We start from the raw sequence: 20,204 nt of genomic DNA on the forward strand, positions 1-20,204 counted from the left end.
CCTCTTGCATACGCTATGTTTTATTAAGAATAAGTGGGTTGTCAGAGTGCATGCTGCAATTGCTACAATACCTCAAAATACCCATCTCAACCAAACTGGCCATAGAGAGAGTCAGAAAGTGCATACCCATGACCACTGATCTACTAGGGAGGAGTGAGGAAAACATAAATATCAAACAAGTCAATAAGACAAGCAACTTGATGAGAATGCTTAGCTATGAGCAAACTAGCTGTTCTAGTAGCTAAAAAATTCTGCTTAGACAGTAATACCACAAAAGTGCAGACCACAGACCAGAACAAAGACACCTAGAATAACAGGTACAAAAAGCCTTCACCAGCAATTCCCAGCCCAGAAGGATGAAGGCTACCCTCTCCTCAAACAAGAGTGTAGACCACAAACCTTCTTAATGTAAAATAACTGGCCTGGAGCTTAAGTGCTTAAACAAGAATTAAGACACTTTTGGAATAGCAGGAACAATAAGCCTTCAGCCAACAATTCCCACCTTAGAATGGTGAAGGCTACACTCTCCTGCCACAATGGTTTAGTCCACAAACATTTTTAATGTAAAATAACTGGTTTCAAACCCAAGTGCTTAAACCAGAACAAAGACACTTAGAATAACAGCCACAATAAGCCTTCACCAGCAATTCCCAGCTCAGAAGGGTGGAGGCTACCCTCTCCTCCCACAAGAGTGTAGATCACAAACCTTCTTAATGTAAAATAACTGGCCTGAACACCAAGTGCTTAAACCAGAACTAAGACACTTTTAGAATAACAGACGCAATAACCCTTCAACCAGAAGTTCCCAACTTAGAAGGATGTAAGCTACCTCTCATGCCACAAGAGTGTAGACCAACAATCTTCCTTATGTAAGATAACTAGTTTGAAGCCCACGTGCTTAAATCAAAACTAAGAGCCTTAGAATAAGTTACAATGTAATTAGGCTAATAGCAAGCAGTAATAAATGCAACCGAATACTTTAATAGCAAAACGCAAAAAGCAAAACAAAGTAAGTAGGAAGAAGCACAGATACAGTAAAAGCAGCTAAATAAAGTGGAATTTATTTTAAGTGGGAAAAGAAGAAACAGAAGATAATTCAAGTTTAAGAGACTAGGGGGTGAGCCTTCCCAACTGATCTTTCAGTAGAATGAGCTGATGAGATGGGACTGGGAGGAGTGTCCAAAATCAGACTTAAAGTAGAAGTGTGCAACTCAAAAGCCAGCAGGTTTAAAAGTATGATAACTGTTGGGTGGGTGAGTTGGAAAATCAAATGTAGACAGAGATCAGCAATCGGCAGAGAACAGCAAGCAAGTCAAACAAGTACTCCAGCTAAATAAAGATGCCTCCAAATATTGCTAGTTAAATGAGGAATGCTATATCTCAGCTCATCCCACTAATTAGCTGGATGTTATTCATTGCCTGCAAAGGAATTCTTTTCTAACTGACCCTAGCCAAGACCTCTTACAACACCAAAAGAACAAAAACAAAAATTAAAAACAAAACAAATGAAATATAAGAAAAAAACGATAAAAAATAGAAGTAACCAAACCTTAAATTAAAAACTTCACTTCAGAATCAAATGCAGACAGAGACCAGGAATTGTCAGGCAGAGAACAACAAGCAGGTCAAACAAGCACTCCTCACTGTTCCTTAACTAAGCTGATTAAAAAAATAAAATATCTGTTGTTCACAACCAAATCTGTGTACATTCAGCTTGTGGCTGTGATGGACAGATGTGCCAACTTTATATCAGACATCCTGGCTTGTTTGTGGAAGTGTGGGTAAAGCAACTAATGATTACTGTTGACATCCACAGACAAATTTTTAGTATCTTATTTTGATTTTATCTTATTTTGATTTCTATTTTCAGTATTTTTAAATTATTATTAGTCTTCCTTCTGTAAACTATAATTCTTGTGGTACGAGCCTGAGTATCGAAATTTCGTGCAGTGACACAAACTTTTTCCTCTGTGTTGATCTGTATGACAATAAAGTTTACTTTGACTTTGACTTTGACAAATGATCTAATGGACAGGTTTAACGATACAGTGAATATCTTATTGAAGGCATTGATAAACCAGTTTGAACATCTGCCCCATCTCCTCTTTGCACAGAGGGACGTTCCCCAGGAATCTACTTGTTTTTTAACCCTTGAACTACTCTATGAACACAAGGTAAGGGGTCTCTGTGAGTGGGAGGATGAGTATGATTCCCACATGGAGTTTGTTGCAGAGTATGTCCTAAATTTCAGGACTACGCTTACATATTTTATAGGGATGGCTTAGCTGCACCTAGACCAGGCACAACAGTAGCAAAAGGCCTGATATAACAAGGCAACCACAGCCAGAGAGTATTCTGTAGGGCAACAGGCAATGGTACCTATTCCTGTGAAGCACAACAATCTGCAGGCAGCCTGGAAGAGCCATTTCATCACTGTAAAAAGGGTGAGTGATGACGATTACATGATAGACTTGTCAGGCCTGAGACCAAAGTATATATAATCTATTCTATGGTAACACGAAAAAATCCAAACATGTCAGAGAAACCCTGATACTTAGTATCTACTGTAAGCTGCAGGAGATAGAGGGGAAACTGGAAGTAGACATTCTCAATGATGCTTGGTCTGACACTGGTGGATGGGAGGGCCTTGTCCCATAAATAACCCCCTAGCCAGGTTCACAAAATCTGAGCAGTATTGCAGGAATTTGTGAATATGTTTACTAGTAAACCAGGATGTACCCAACTGGTAGAGTACCACATAGACACAGGATCCCAGCAACCCATAAGACATGTTCCTTAAACTTTAAACTTTGTGCTCATTGGTTATTTAGTCACCTCCTCTTTAATTTCAATTTATGTTTTTTTTCACGTGTTTGACAGACCTTTCTAACCTCCAGTGTTAGATTTCTGATGCTCTCGGGAGTTGAGATACAGTTTTGAAATACACATCTGTTTGATAATATAGAAATATATGTAATGTATTGGAGTAGTGATGAAAGAAAGGATTCAGACCAGTATTGACTAGATAAAATTAACTGTGGTGATGGTGCTGCGGTAGCATTGTCGCCTCACAGTAAGACGTCCTGTTCGATTCTCAGCTAGAGCGTCTTCTGTGTGGAGACATGCGTGAATGGGCGTACCTTTGTTGAAGGTTGTGTGTCAGGGCCAGCAACTCGGCACTTAAAAATCTACTGCCAATCATTAGCGGACCGGAGTTCCACTGTGGCGAGCCCTAACCAGGAAATGCCAAAAGAGTCATCATTGACTAGATAAAACTAAACCTAATCACAATATAAGAAAAACATTTTTGCAGAAAACTGCTGAACCATAAAGCAAATTAGCTGTCTGGGAATTCTTGTAATTTATTCAATAAGGTAATATATAAAGACACTTGGCTAATTGGTCAAGACATTGGGAAGTTTCAAAATTGTGAATACTTAAGTGCTGAAGCTAGTAAAATGACTAATTTCTGGAGAGGAAGTTGAGGAATGATTTCATTATTCACTGTCAGTCATGCCCTGAAAAAAATTATTTTAATACTGAATCCTTTCTGGATATTACCTTTCAAAGTATTAAGAGTAAACTTGTGACAGTAACTATTTAGATCCCCTCCATATATTCTGTGGGTAATTTGATGCTAAAGAAATGGAAAGAGTCTGAGTCATTACTCAACTCCAATACAACAAGGACTAATTGAGCTGGCCACATTTTAATATGGGAATGGGAAATTATACAGTTATTACAGTTTAATTAAAAAGCCATGTTTAGCAGTTAGTTACAGGATATGAATGAGACTACAGTGGGGAAAACCATTATTAAAAATGGCAAAGGTTATGGTTTGACAATTATGAATGGAAGAGATGATGTAGTGGACAAGATTTAGCATCTGTAGTTTTCTTAGTAAAAAAAAAAGTTGATCTGATACAATGGAAAGTGGCCACTACCATCTCAGTTTGGCACCACAGGTAATGCTGGAAAAGTTGATAGAATGACAAAGGATGAAGCATTTAAAGAGTAAATAAGCAGTTGGAGAAGTTCTTAAGCAAGTAAATAGTGATAGAAAAAGTGGAAGAAATCGGGCCACCATTTGAGCATAACTATGAAATATGATTTGGTTACAGTCTTGACTCAGGCAACAGAAGATATTTACTATATTATTAGCAGGAGTGGCCCTAGGACAACTGGTGCCCTAGGCAAAACAGCTCCACGGTGCCCTCCAACACATTACCTGGTGCCCCCATCCTGGTCTACCTACACCAAATAAATACTGGAAAAGTCCATGATTATTAGTGAAGGTATTTATTATAGTATCCAGATATAAATAGACCAAGAAGAAGTCAAGGAGCAGTGAAAATGTAAACATTAGTCTAATGAATTTAAAGAGATTAAAATGAAGTATCATAAAAGACTGTAGCTTTCAACCTTCTGTGGTGGTAGAACCAAGCAGAGCCCACCAGTGCTACTTAAGTAACCCTGTCTGCAAAACAGCTTGTATTTAACAATATCTCCAGATGCTAAAGAAACTATAGAGTTCTCCAGATATATGCAAAATGTAGGTGGGAACAAATGTTAAATACCATCAAAAAAGAATAATAGAAGTCTACCCATTCTGCTGTTTATTCACAATAGACATGGAGAAAACTGAGCCATTGCAAGTATTATACTGATGATAGCATATGTTACATTTTATTTGAAGTTAAGTTTAAAGAGAATAGTTGATAATGATGAACAAAACACTATTAACACCCGCAGAAGAGCGAAGAGTAACAGAAGTACATGTATTCTTGTGAAATTCCCCATCGTAATCACTAGCCATAGTCAAATGTTAAAGAATGGTGAAGGTGCTGGTCCTTATGGTGCCATTAATGACATTTACAAAATAAATAACAAAAAAGGAGTATATATCATTTTCCACTCATTGTCTGCTGGCCATCAAGATTCCTGTTGTCAATCAATGCCCTGTTATCGAGATGCTGAGAGATGATTGAGGAAGCCTTTATAGTTTTGTTTTAATATTGTCAGCACCATATGCGTACATATACTATCAAAGGGGAATCATTCTGTGAAACCTGTGACTGGCATTCACACCTGCACATGCGATGTAACTACAGCCCTGTTCAGTTGTGGATGGTATCTCCATATGATCCACAGAAAGTGTGATTTTTTTTTTTTTTTTTTTTTATTTATTTAACATTTGTTGACCGGGAAAGTCCGACTAGGTTCCACAGAGCCTGTTTTCAGCTGAGGCCAGGGGAGAAATGCTCCAGATTTGGCATGTATTCCCCAACCTTCTACAAGAGAGGTGAGTACGCTTAAACCTCATCATTCCTATCCACCCTACACCAGCTTCAATGGGTACCCAGGCCTCTAGTCATGCATTGCTTGGTTCACAGTCAGGGATTTAGTCCTCTTTGCAGCAGATTTGGCAGGTCCTTAGTTTTCAGTTTAAAAAGTATACAGAGCAGCTAAATTTCCTGGATATGTGGAAGTTTTTCTCTGTTCTAAGGAAAGGAAATAAATAAAACTTATTTGTATAGGCCAATTATTTTGCTACCTTCATCTCTGAAGAGTTTCTGTTCTGTCTTAATGGAACAGCTAAATGCCCAGTTAGGGAAAAAAATTAAATTACTCCAGGCACAATTTGCCTTTATGGAGAAGAAATCAACTGCCTGAATGTCTTATCTTTTTTTCAAAGAGTTATAGAGAAATATATAGTTTTCCATTCAGTTTTTGTCCGCAGTCTTTGACGATTTAAAGATTCTATTTGATTTCATCAAGAGAAGTTAATTAAGGATGCTGATAAAAAGGAAGATGTTTAATCAGGTGCGGCTCATGGTATTGGACTGCTGGGCTGCAGCCCCGCAATTTTATCATTAAAAAAGTTTTGTGATTTTCACGCACTAGTAGTTGTTCAAACTGCAAATTAGTGTGTAAAGTTGAAGATGTGATGTTCTGCAGAACTTGAAACTGCATCCTGCATGCTTGAGTTCAAATTTAAAATATATATATTTTACTTGTCGCCGGACTGTTGGGAAGACAACAAGCATCAATAAAGACACGCAGAAGTCATTAAGTCAGCAGCCATGTCACATAATCTGAGTACGTGGCATGGCTGCTGATTAGTCCTGTTATTTTAGTGTTCTCTTGCTGTGCTTTAACACAGTTAATTTGAGGGACAGCGGGAGAGAGACAGATGAATCGACCGAGACAGCAGGAGAAAAAAGAGATCATTGAAATTTGCCCACGATTCGGATCACGTGTAAGGTGAGTAAGAGAAGCCAAAGATTCCTTGGCAAAGAAGATTTTTTTAAATTAAATTCCTCTAAAAAAATCATTAATTAAGTTCTAAGTGTTTTTTTTGTTTTTTTTTTTGTTTTTTTTTTTTTTAAGACAGGGTCAACCAGATACTTTCTGCATTTTTTTTCCTGGCAGGGTCGACCAGATAATTTTTGTACTCCTGGCAGAGTTGACTGGATACTTTTTAAATGTGCAGAGGAGTAGTATACATTTTTGTTCTGACATATTGGGCCTGATGTCTGGCAGTGTCAACCAGTTAGCAGCAGAAGGTCTGCAGTGAGCTGTTTTGGGGGATGTTTGGGATGTTTTTCTAACAATATCCTGGCATGGTTAAATAGATACTAGTAGGTGGTGTATGTGTTTTGGGGACTGTTGATGATTTTCTTTTTTCAACATAATACACTGGCAGGGTCAATCAGATGCTGGTGGTCTATGTGCTTTGGGGGCTGTCGATGACTTTCTTTCATTTTTTTAATATAATACACTGGCAGGTTCAGCCAGATACTAGTGGTCTGTGCGTTTTGGGGGCTGTAGATGGATTTTTTTTAAATACAATATCCTGGCAGAGTTGACCAGATACTAGAATGGCAATGTGTTTTGAAGATGTTGATGTTTTTTTTTTTAATGTAGTATCCTGGCAGGGTGAACCAGATATTAGGGAGGCAGTATGTTTTGAAGACAGTTCGTAGATATTTCATTAATATAATATACTGGCAGGGTGAACCAGATATTAAAGAGGCACTGTGTTTTGAAGACTGTGGATATTTTTTAATATAACATCCTGGCAGTGTTAACCAGATACTAAGGAGGCAGTGTGCTTTGGAGGCTGCTTGACCGTGGATGTCTTTTTTCTAATAAAATATCTTGGCAGGGGCCAAACAGTTACTAGGTACACAGTGTGTTTTGGGGTCTGCTTGTGGATGAAATTTTTTTTAACATAATATCTTTTTTCAGGGTCAGTCAAGATAGAGTAGGGTGGTGTGTGGATGTTTTGATGTTGAAACTCTGGTCTTGGGTGACTAAAGTGTGTACGGGTGAACTGAAGTAAAATCACCTGCAAGCTCTTGACTATATGATGCAAAAGAAATACAGTAATGAAACCACTGTCTTCTCCCTTCATTATTTTAAACCTTGTAGGCTCAAAGCAAATACTGTGGGTAGGCATTCAGGCTGGGGGGCTATGCCTAGTATGTGTGAATGAAATGACTGGCCTTACTGTTGTATATCTGAGTGAAGTAAGATCACCCACAAGCTCTGAACTCTAACTATTGTTTATGTGAAAAAATACATATATTAATAACAATGTTGTCTTTTATTCTTTTTGTCTTTTAACCTTACAAAATCAAATCAGATACTGTGAGTGGGATGGACAATAAGAATTGGGGCCATGTGTGAAGGAAACAATTGGCCCTGTTGTTTACTGTTGTTGTAATTCTGGTTTTGCAAGACTGTAATAGTTGTTTGTACTTTCAGATGAATGTAATCTTATTATCAAATGTATGAGTAATTCTTAATGTATGTTATTTTATATCTGTCCATGTATATACTGAATGTCTTTTTAAAAGTGTTTATAATATGTTAGAGCTTTTCTCCCCATACATATGCTGAAAATTTTTTTTTTTACTAAAAACAGTTGGACAAACCTGGTTAAACAAAAGTAAAATAAGATGAAATTTGTATTTGTGTAAGGTGACCTGGCACATATAAGTTATGGCTGATGTTTCTGTCAACTAAATGAAATTAAAGCAATAATGTAACTTAACTGTTACTATTATTTCTACTTTAATTCTGGCAGACTCAAAGCAGATTCTTTCGTTCAGAAATGAGAACGTGGGCTGTTTGTGAATGAAATGGGTTGACTGGCATTACTTCTTACTGTTGTAATTCTGGCTTTGCAAGATTAACTTGTATGTTGGTAAAGTCAACATTCATACAAACCTGTGTCACTGTCTCTCAGAACCACTGGCACATAAGGCATTGGAGTGACATTGAATTGTGAATAATAAATTAAGATAGTACAGTGGGGTTTCCAAATCTCCTTACTTTTCACTTGGCATTGTACAAAATGCAGACTAACTGATACAGTACAATGTATGTTTACTACATCATGTGTACTCATAATAGTTTCATGCAGTCAAGACGAACCATTTTTTTACTGTTTACAGATGTTTAGGTCTTGTGCTGTTATAGCATAATCTAAACACCTCATTAGCTCTGAAATGCAATTTAGTCTACTACTTGATAGACTATTCAGCATGTGCAATAGTGATTGAGCAGTTATGTTATGTAAAATGGTAAGCATGATCAGTGTTGTTCCGACTGTAACATAGCTACGCCCTATGAAGTTAATCTCACCCCTTTCTAGTTGGCCCCACCCCATTCAGGTGTCTCCTGCAGCCCCTCTTTGATTCGAAGTCACCAGATGCCACTGGATTTAACTAAGGACTGATTAGAATTATCTCAGAATGATATAAAAATAATTGGACCCAAGTAAAAATTACTAACTAAAACTAAACTAACTAAAATTACTAAAATTACAACTAATGAATGCTAAATGAAAAAAGTTCCCTGTTAAAATGAAGTTGAAGGAGCCATAGAAGGATGATTTCTAGTTCGATGGCTGGCTTTGATTTGTAAAGGAATAGGGAACCTTGAAGACATTAGGGAAAACACCTCTAAGATGAAAGAGAAAATCTGTGTAGCCACTAACTGCGGACAACATGCTAGTTTTTATCACTGAGCTATTCAACTGTGCTTGTTCATATAAAATGAGAGAAGGTTGCATGGAGAAGTATCAGTTAAAGATAAATGATAATACAATTTAAACTCATTATTTATAAGAAGATTAAAGAACCAAGCAGGACAAAAATGAAAAATGAATAGATTGAAAAAGTCCCTGTATTCTTTTTCAGTTGAGTAAACTTATAATTAATATTTCAGATTTACAAATGAAAAGAGTACCACAGCTGTATAGTTTTTATCAATGACAGGGAGGATTAGAAATTCCTGCATTACTAATAGCCATCAGAAGAAAATTATATCTGATAATATGATACAGGGCACAAATGTGGGGAAGAAGTTTCAGAACAAGGCTTTTGAAACTAGGATGTAGATTGTTGAGGAAAATTCTAAAGTTACCTAAACCCACCATGAAGACATTGATAATGGATGCAGATATCTTAAGCAGACCATTTCTTATAGTTGGTGAATCTTCCAAGAATAAACTGAGTAAAGAAATGAACAAATAAGAATCATATGTAGTAAATGTGATAGAATGGTGGTGCTCAGAAAATTATTGAAGAAGTATTTATTTTAAGCTTCCAGTATGTATGTTATTACTTTTACAAGTGTCCGTCATATAAGCCTCAGTATCCTGATTCGTTTTATGGGAATTAGAAGAAAGCAGACAAACAAAAGGGTTTCATTGTTCCCATGTAAAGAGATCAGAAGTATTAGCAATGGTAGGTGAATTAAGAATTTGATGGTGGAAGTTTGAAAGAAAGAAGTGGTGCCTCTGCATATGAGACAGACAGAGAGACAGATAGACTTGTCTCAGTTGGTTTAGTAAAGTGTTGGGTAGCAGAGAAGCAGTAGAGTAAGATGGTAGAGGGAATGAAAACTCTGGCTTGGTGGGACTAGACAACAGGTAGCATTAGAGGGGATATCATGTTGAGTTAAGAATGCTACAGTGTTGTGATAAAGTAGTGTTGACAACCTTTATTTCCTAGGTAGGTGTCTTCATAATCTGGAGTGTATTTTGTGGGGTTCTTAGTGTGATGAAGGCAGAATTTCTTGTAACCAGATTACGAATCATGGAAGTCTTCCCATGGCATATATGAAAGGAATTTACTCTTACCTAGCTAATGCTTCTAATAATTGCCTCTAATAGGCCCTGGCAAGGTCTGAGGAGCTACTGAGTGAGTTAGTAATCAGTGTTCAGTCCATACAGTAGTACTTGAGCTTGAATCTCCAGCTGTGTTTCTTCTTACCTTAAGCATACATATTCACATTAGATTATTATGTGCAGTAGGGGATTGAGCTTATTTAGAAGCTGATCTAATTCCCATTCCTTATTTTCTTGTTAATTATCTATACCTATGCACAGTGTTCTGTTTCACAACCAGCTATCAATGACCATGTCTATTAGTGGACGAGAAAAGGGTTAAGCAAAAATTGAAATATTGATACAGATGGTTCATGGCCTCAGAGTGCTACTATGTTTCATTTTCATTTTATGAAATGCACTTGGACTATTTTCCTTTAAACCAAAGAGGAGGATATTTTACATTTTATTTGACCAGCTATGTCTGCCTTTTTTTTTTTTTTTGCATTATGTTGCTTGCTGTATCATGACCTGCACCTGACATTAATGTTTTGCTATTCTGAATATGAATACTTATGCTGAATGTGAATGTTTGCAGATGGTGAAGTCTGCCAGCACTTTTGTCTTTATTTACTATGTACTTACTTTTGTTCATTGCTTGTCCTTTGTTTGGTGAATAATTGTTTTGTAGGATGTTCATTAGAGGCTAAAATAGAAGTTAGGAAATTATTTCTAAGAAACATCTTTGGGTAATAGCATAGTTAGCATTTCTTGACCAATCTATGCTAATTCCTACAAATATGTTATTATTGGCATTTCATGGCTGGGAAAATGAGGACTGTTCTTCTGCTTTGTTTTTTGTGTTTTTATTCTTTTTTTTTAGTTCACCTTTTATGGTGTTTGGAACTTTTCTTAGTGTTTGGAATCTGACTGTTGCAGCCTACTATTTTTGTCCAGTTCATCTGGGTACTATTGGTCTCTTGTTGCTACCTGAATACTATCAACCTCAATTCATAGCATGGTAATTTGAGCAATTTTAGTTGGTAATCTCTTGTCTGTTTTATTCTGACATTTCTAGCTTGTGGACAAAAATTGGTTTATAATATTTGCTGAACAACTGGGATTTTTTTTTCTGATTTATTATAGCAACCAAGTTTGTAACAGTGATTTAAGAAATTGAGATGTATAACTAAATTGTTCCACTGTTTTGCAGAAATGTTGTCTTACCCTTGCCTTATTTTTTTTCTCATTTGAGAATATTTCCAGTGCTTATATAACTGATTGTATTGTTATTTTTGGCCATATTATTTTATAGTACTCTGTTTAATTTTGTAATTATTGTTAACTGCTTAAGTAATTAAGCATTGCAATGAATACCAACTTGAGTTACAATACCTATAAGCTATCTCCTCTCAAGATCTGTACGTTGCTGAGTATGTTTCATATATGTGAATATGCTTTGATGTTACATTTGCATAAAACACTAAACAGGATTTAACAGATAAAGATATGAAGGAATTATTTCAGAAAATGTGTTTTAGAAACATACGTCTCCCCATTAAAAGACAATTATAACAATTTTTCTTCTGACTAAAAAAAGAAAAGCCAGGAAATTTCTCATGATCGTTGGTCTTTTCTGTGGCAGTTGGTACAGTATAACATTTCTGAATATAAGTATCTCATAATAGAAAAACAAGAACAAATTAAGATAAAGGAAAAGAAAGAGAAATTACATAATATTTAATTGAAATGTTGAAAGGTCACCACTTGAAAAGGTTGCAGGTAAAATGCTTACAACTCATACTGGCCCCAGTTCCTGATTATGACAGACCCTGAAAGCCAAACATTTGTTTCTGGCAGAATTCAAAACCAAGATGGTCACCTTCTTGTACTGCAATATACTTCTCCAAGGCTACACTGATAGTACTAGTAATCTATGCTACAGAATTCTGCAGGTATGGTTAGTGAATGTTTTAAAATGTACTGCTACATTTATTAGTGCATTATAATTTATGAAATTGGTGTTATAATCTTGGTCTTTCCCATATCACTAGGAAATGCTGCACAGTTTCCTTTTGAAACACTGGTATCACTACCACTTACTATATATCATTTGAGGCATCTACTCAAGGTCTAGAGAACTTATAGATGCACTTTATTCAGCCCTTATTAGCTCCATCATTGAATATAATGCTCCCCGCAACATTAATTTTGCTAAACACCAAAAACATCCTAAGAGACTTCATCAGTTCCTTACCAAAAGGATCTCAAGTCTCATTACTCTTAGCTACACTGAAAGATTAAAAGCCCTCTATTCTATCCCTCTACTCAACATCATATAATCTTCAGAAAGGTGATCTCTGCTTAGAGCTCTGTGCTGTGACTCATCATTCTCTGAAATATCTATGATAAACAGCCACTTTATAAATCTAATCCTGTACTGCCATATCAACAACCCCAGATGGTGTGGCAAGCACCTAACCCAACATATACCTAAACCTATACTAGCATATTAAAAATCCCAGAGGGTGTGACAAGTACCTAACCCAACATATACCTAAACCTACACTACCATATTAACAACCCTAGATGGTGTGACAAGCACCTAACCCAACATATACCTAAACCTATACTACCATATCAACAACCCCAGAGGGTGTGACAAGTACCTAACCCAACATATACTTAAACCTACACTACCATATTAACAACTCTAGATGGTGTAACAAGTACCTAATCCAACATATACTTAAACCTATACTACCATATCAAGAACCCCAGATGGTGTGACAAGTACCTAATCCACATATCTATGATTTCTGGAATAGGATGCCCTTACATATCAAGCTCCCACATTAAGCCTTTAAACCATTCTGGATAACTGAATGGGCAATATCACATTTTCACCCTGAGATGTATAGAGATCATCTACGTAATGGTGGATACTTCTACTCTTCCAGTAGCTCTGTGTTGTGGCTGAGCTTCTTTGTGGTGTCATTGGCAATAAATGTAGTAAGATCCTATGAATAAATTAAAGCTTGAATTCAATAATAAAGAGAACACTGTACTTCAGTACAGGAAACCAAATCAAACTACCACATGCATCTTCTGGGTTGCATCCCATTTACCATTGCTAGTTTGAACAAAAGTATTAGACCATCAAGAAGAAAGCTGTTTGATCTACAATATAACTAGGTAAACTCACTAGACAGCAATGTCAGAAGTGTTTCTTTTCAGGGATTACTAAGAATACTGTGGTTAAGAGATTTGATGAGTCAAGTAGTGATTAAATTAAGACTAACAGAATGGAACCTGGGACTGCAAGATGAAGTGCTTTAACCACTCATACCTTAATTTTATTTATTTAACATTTGTTGACCAGGAAAGTCCAACTAGGAACACAGCCTATTTTCCGTGGAGGCCCAGGGAGAAACACTCCAGACAAGTCTTTGGAATGTGGGAGGAAACTGGAGTACCCAGAGGAAACCCACGCAAATGCAGGAAGGACATGCAGACTCCACACAGAAGGTAGCTCAGCCGAGAATCAAACTGCAGAACCTCTTGCTTAGAGATGACAATGTTAAATACTGCATCCACTGCACCACCCTTAATTTTATGTACTAAACTGTCAGTGTCACCTGCATTCCAATGTCTGAATGTTTTGGAAACATTAGGAATGTATTATTTTATTTATTCATAACAGATGTGGTGGTACAGTTCCAGAAGAAATCACAAATTTCGGTGTTGTATACAATGTTTTATCTTTTGGTTTGTATTGTTAATCACTATTGCAGTTTTAAACTAGGTGACATTTCTAATGGGTGATGGGCCTTAATGAAGGAGAATATGACCATGAGGTGTTACTCAGCTTGAATACAGGAAGAAGCAGCAAGAGAAAAGAGTGCCCAGGTGCATAGTTTGTAATAGTATTTAAGGGCATTGTAAGCTTTTATTCTGCTGTGCAGAGCACAGGTAAATTCATGTCTGATTTTTACCATTATGGAGGTTGTGCCCAAAGAAGCTTCACAGGAGAATTCAGATAGTGCAAAATGAAGTGGCCAAGATGACTTGAGTACTGGGAGTTAAGAGTAGGAAGTAAAGAAATAATTCTATGTTACATAATTTATACACTAGGTCCAGGGAAGTTATCATTGCATTGTATTTCTCCCTCATCAGAACCATAATTTAGTACAATGCCCCTTTCAGTATGTACTTGATCAGGAAGATACAATGACTGAGATGTCAGCAGATGGTCCTCACAAAAAGGATACAAGGCATAAACAACATTGTTTCAAAGCCCTATCCATGTACTTTGCTTCCTACAGACTGCTGACGGATGATCTATTGCTGACATACAAGGCATCCTTGGAGCCAACTCTTATGGACCTTCTGCATATCTTCAAAACAAATTGCATCAGAATTACCTACTCTAGGGACTTAAACCTTGCTTGGAACATAAATAGGACATGTTGAAGGAACAGGTATGTTTCTTCTGTGAAACAGGCTTCCCATCCATATGAAGCAGACTTCTTCCCTAATCTGATTCAAGCACCTCTTGAACCAATGGATGTGGAATTAGAAATTCATCCCTGCTCTGGCACCTTTGTCCCTAATGGACAGAGGCAGCATGTAAGTGCTTGATCAAGCCCTGACCTACATATACCCCCCAACGGAATTGTCAACTACATTTGAGATGCATGGCAAGGCTTACAAAGATCCCAGTGGTCATTAACCTAGTATGGACTTATGACCCTATATTGTCAGCTCAAACAAGTGTAGTCAAGGAGAGAGAGCAGCCAGTGGGAATTTTATGTGAATGAGGAAATTCCTGAAATGGAATGGTAAAGGTGATGTCAAAAGAAACAACATGGAAGTGAAAAGTTGGCATTTGCCTAACAGATAATCCTCATTAGTTTTACAGACACATTTCTTCAACAGAAGAGTGATAGAAAGATCTAACACCCACAATACTTCAAAAGTAGTACATAGTTCTGCGGAGGCAGTAAAATGCTGGAAAATGGCACCTTTGTAAGGGGTTGGTAGTGTTGCTAGTTACATTTAGTTCCTCTCTAACCAAAAGTAATTATCTGCAGGCAAATCTGGAAGTTGTTTATGTCTATGCTACCACCCAGGGGCTTCCTAGCAGTGCATCACCACCACAGGACCCTGGGGGGGGGCTTCCTAGCTTGATCTTAATGGTAAGGCCTCAGATGTTATGTAGCTCTCAATTCTTTACCTCCTATCAACACCATGGATTGATTTATTGGCTACTTGTATGTACCTTTGTATGCTTTTAAGAATCCATTTCATGCAGCAAGAGGATGAGACATTTTATTCTACCCTACAGGTAAAGGATACTTTAAGAAACTTCTGCAGGATCTTCCTGTATAAAGAAATATCTAATTTACTTACAAGGTTTGAGCAAACTAATTTATTACCAATCGTAATTTTTCCTTTGAGGCCTGCCACAAATTTGTATTTTCATATTTCCTCTTGGGTGTACTCAGTAGTAATTCCAAATCAGGTAGAGATAGATGCTATTGTTTTATTATACTATTTTATTATTCCTTTTGGCAACATGGAGGAGAATTCAGAATGCAGATTTATCAACTTTATATTATTTTATCAGACACATAGTATGCCCCCTTGAAGAATTTTAAGCAACTCTCTTTTAGTGAGAGGGGTATAGAGATGTCAGACAATCCTGCTATTGCATGAATCCTCTTTTCAGATCACTTCATCAGTAAAATGGAGAATCCTTGCTCAAGATGTTTTCACTTCATCTTTTCCTAACTCTAAAGAAGCTGCATCACACCTCAATAAGTGCTAAGGCCCAGTGCTGGTGTTGTCAAAATACAATGGCTACCCCATCACTGTAATGTAGAATTTGGAGCTGAAACTTCCTTCAGCCTTTCTGGACCGCCTTTTGGGATCAGCTAACAAATTTGGGATAGTAATAAAGTCCCTTCAACCTTCAAAGAAGCCTATTTATATATGATTCAGGTTCTAAGGATAGAGAAATCAATTCAACATAATTGGTGGTCATCCTCTCATCCTACTATTGAGGAATGTTGACAGATAATATGGGCTATTCACAAGGCAGAGTGGCAGGTAACATGTAAGAGAGGTAAAAATCCCTTCTTTTTATGTATGTGGTCTCCATACCAGTCTATAATAGATTGTCAAGATTAAATACTAACTCTACCCTCAGGGAAGGTAGTGAGAATATTACATCCCAGGTCCTTTTTTTGCCTCTTGTCCTTTTATAATTTTGAATATTGACTCTGTCTCACTCTTACATCTTTTTATAAGCTGAATATCTAATTACTATCAATATGAGCTGTGCTGTTTTTTAATTAGATACTCTTTTGCTTTCCTCTTATGTCTTTTCATTTTAGCTTTCATAGATGTGAGTAAATGTGTACACTTCGCAATGCCGAATTTCCAAAAGATCAAATTTCATATGGCCAAGGCCATATGATCGATGTTTTGGAATTTTGACATAGTGAACAGAGATCTGCATACAGCGTGGAATGGGAGATTTCCCTTTTCCTCACTGCAGTGCGATCTCAGAGTTGGTAAGTTTAAGTACCGGGGGTGTGGGGGGTGCAGGGGGGCTTGCCCCCCTGCAGTAATTGTGAGAAAGTTTTATGTTCATGTTTTTGTGGATTTATTTTACAATGTCGAGGTTCTGAAAAGTTCGATCATATGGTCACGGCCATATGAAATTCGATCTTTTGGAAATTTGGCATTGTGAAGTGAATCCGACTAAATACATGACAATAACATGTAGATATGTTCAATAACTGCAAGTGTCAGTAAGATGTTTCACAAATTTTATATATCTGCATTTGATAGTATATTGTTTTAGATAAACCAGTGGTTTATATGTATTGCATTCTGGAAATTCATGTTATCATAAATGACAATAAAAAGTAAAAAAATGCTTATTAATAAATAACTAATACTATGAAATCTGTCACAATACATTGTATGCAACGTGTTTCTCATATGTCATATACCTGTTACTTAGTTGTGGTTACAGATCCAGAGTGTGTCTGCCATGTATGTGATAAGCTGCAAAGGTCAATTGCCATTATATTACCTACAGGTGTTCTTAAAATCTATGTTTTTCCCTTATTCTTTGTATATATTTCTTATGAAAGTATGGGAAAATATTCCTGAAGAACCTTTCTCATTCCATATCTCATAAATATTCCTGAAGAACCTTTCTCATTCCAGATCTCATAACTGGTAATATGCATACAAAAAGTCTGATATTTCATATTTTCAAATAAAGGATACTGACGGTGTTCTTTTTTATTAGGTAAATCTTCTGATTCCGGTCGCATATTTGATATTTTGGGTGTTTCTTCTGATCTTCAGTTTGCTGTCAGAGCCGGTTGTCTGTGGGATTGGGCTAATTATCATATTAACTGGAGTGCCCGTTTATTTCCTGGGTGTACACTGGAAAAATAAACCAAAGTGCCTTCTCAAACTAATTGGTAAGAAATATAGTTGTTTATTTCATATAAAAGAAGTATAAAAATGAAGAGGTATTTAGCGACAGATGGCACTGCACTGTCATTTTAAGACCTTGATTTTATACTGGATTATAGTTGCTGTTGTTAGCCCATTCTCCTTGTTATCAAATTCAGAAATAAATTGTGTGTGTATGTGTGTGTGTCTGTGTGTGTGTGTGTGTGTGTGTGTGTGTGTGTGTGTGTGTGTGTGTGTGTGTGTGTGTGTGCGCGCACATGAGCAACCCCCACACTCTTTGTTTATGATATATATCAACTCTGGCCAGGATTCCACTATAGTATTGAAAGGCCACATTCCCCAATTCTCACTGTACTGTGATCTTGAGCAGGGAAAATCCAGTAATGTTTGATCAGTGGATTTTAAATCGGCTGTACTAGCTTTCTCAGTTTTCAGTAAAAGTACTTCTTGAAGACACGAATAATCTATACATGCACAGACCTATATAGATATGTATGTGTCTATATATGGATTGATAGGTAGATATAGATTACATATATGTACATAAATATATAGAGAGGACCAGATGACATAATGGTTAAGGTCTTCGCCTCCCATGCACAAGGTACAAGGTTCAATCCTGACCTCCTAACAATTCTTCTTTGGAGTTTGTGTGTTCTCCCTGTGTCTCTGGGGGTTTCTCCCACCTCCAAAAACATGGTAAGTATTTCCATCGCAAACTCTCATAAGAATGGAGCTGTGGGCAGCAGCACAGATTCTAAATGGTGCTCTATAAGGATAAGATTATAAGGATAAGATTTGTATAGGCCAACTGCTTTGGCCATCTACTGTGGTGGACAGTATCCTCAAGAGAGGAGATCACAGAATGAGCAACATGGCAGGGTTATCCATTTGATGGTCTAAAAATAAGGCTCTGGGTGATTTGGTCATATTGATTAATGTCACCAAAAAATGGGCATGGGTATTTGCTAGTGATAAGTGGGTTGAGGACCCAGCCCAGGGAACCATGCTAAAGGTGGGATGAATGTATGTTCCACTGTTGGCCAGTGTGTGCCTGCCATGCAGTGAAGGGTCCATAAGCTACAGGTTTGATCCCACCAAAAAATAAGTTTAAAGCAGTAACTTTTGAGATTCTTCTCCTGTGTTTTCAAGTGCAAGTGAGGGGCAGCTTGTCAACACTTGGCATTTCAAGTGCCAGCATTTCAATAGAAACCCATCTCTTTCTCAGTCTGTAGATTTATGATTTCTTCTGTAGTGTGATAAAGCTCTCTATAGATGCCAGGGAGTTATATTACAGAGATTCACACCCGTGAGTGAAATGATTATGGAAATGATGATTGAGCTCATGAATATCTCTGAATCACTTATTATATGTGTCGTACCCATGAGCAGACTCCCTTGAACAGTTCTGAATGGTTTTGTGTGAACACTTTAGCATCTACAAGTGCAGTGCATATGCATATGTGTAGCAAAATACACATGTGAAACTTTTTTACCTTATTTTCTACAAGTGCCAAATGGTATAGTCCATTTCAAACCCTCCCCCTGGTCATTCTATTAAATTTGTCTGTGTTGTGTGACAATTCTTGGAACAGGAAATGGATGTGATCTTGAGATTTCAGTTATTGAACTCTGGTATGAGACCTGGTGAATGCCCATGGTTCAAAAGACACTGCTGGATGCAAGACTCTCTGGTGGTGGTCTCAGGAGACTGAAATATTTCTCTGCTTCTTACAGAGAAGTCAATGGAACAATTTCCTAGAGGACTGTTATGAGGACCCTCCAAGAATAAGGTGGGAACCTTGTGAACTGCCATGGTTTAGAATGCACTGCTGGATGTAGGGCACTCTAGTGGTGGTCTTAGGAAATTTAAATATTTCCAAATATTTCCAATTCTTACAGAGAGGCCACTGGAAATGTTTGCTAAGTGACTGTTATTAGGGCCCCCCAAGCATAAGACAGATGCCTGGAACTGACTCATAGGACAATTACTAATGCCACTTATATCCTCCATACTGGCAAGCAGTACAGTCACCACTATAATTATCTGAACAGGTGTGATCCAGTCCCTTTTTACTGATAGGAAGATGAGGATATAGTGAGAGTTATAGAGATGTACTGTAAATGGATTGTAAAGTTTTTTGTTTTTTTTTAATATTTCTCATGACAGTATGGACTGTACTATAAACTTAAATATCTCTGTTTTTGGCTCATAGCTCTAGAGGCCATAGCAGAGAATCACGAGCAGTACCAGAGGAGATTGACCCACCTTTCCAGATGCAGGAGTTAATGTATCTGTTTTACAGTTCTCAGTTTTGTAGCATAATACTAGACACAGATCCATACATTTTTAAACTTTGTAGGCAGCTTCATTGTGAGGAACATGTTATCACCTTTGGTCATTTATTGAGTATAGCCTGTTAGCTGCTTGCAGACGTTAGCCATTTCAATGCTTTATTAATGTATGCACTTGTTAGTTGATGAAAGCTTCACAGTAGTAGTGTTGTCACTGTGGCTCATCTGGTACCCCCTTTGCCTTTCCTGGTTCATCATAGTAAGGTTCTTGATGTCGCAGATTCAACAT

The 20,204-nt window shown here is 37.2% G+C and overlaps 1 protein-coding gene across 1 annotated transcript in view; it reads left to right on the forward strand.

Moving 5' to 3' along the window:
• Positions 1-20,204, forward strand: part of SLC7A10 (solute carrier family 7 member 10) — a 363,114-nt gene that overhangs the window by 327,852 nt on the left and 15,058 nt on the right. Inside the window, exon 10 of the mRNA XM_044081727.1 lies at positions 17,448-17,625. Within this exon, the coding sequence (XP_043937662.1) occupies positions 17,448-17,625 (178 nt within the window). The remainder of the gene's footprint in view (positions 1-17,447; positions 17,626-20,204) is intronic.

Source organism: Protopterus annectens, chromosome 8.part1, assembly GCF_019279795.1.
Source record: "Protopterus annectens isolate FY-2018-M chromosome 8.part1, PAN1.0, whole genome shotgun sequence".
NCBI classification, from domain to species: Eukaryota; Metazoa; Chordata; order Ceratodontiformes; family Protopteridae; genus Protopterus; species Protopterus annectens.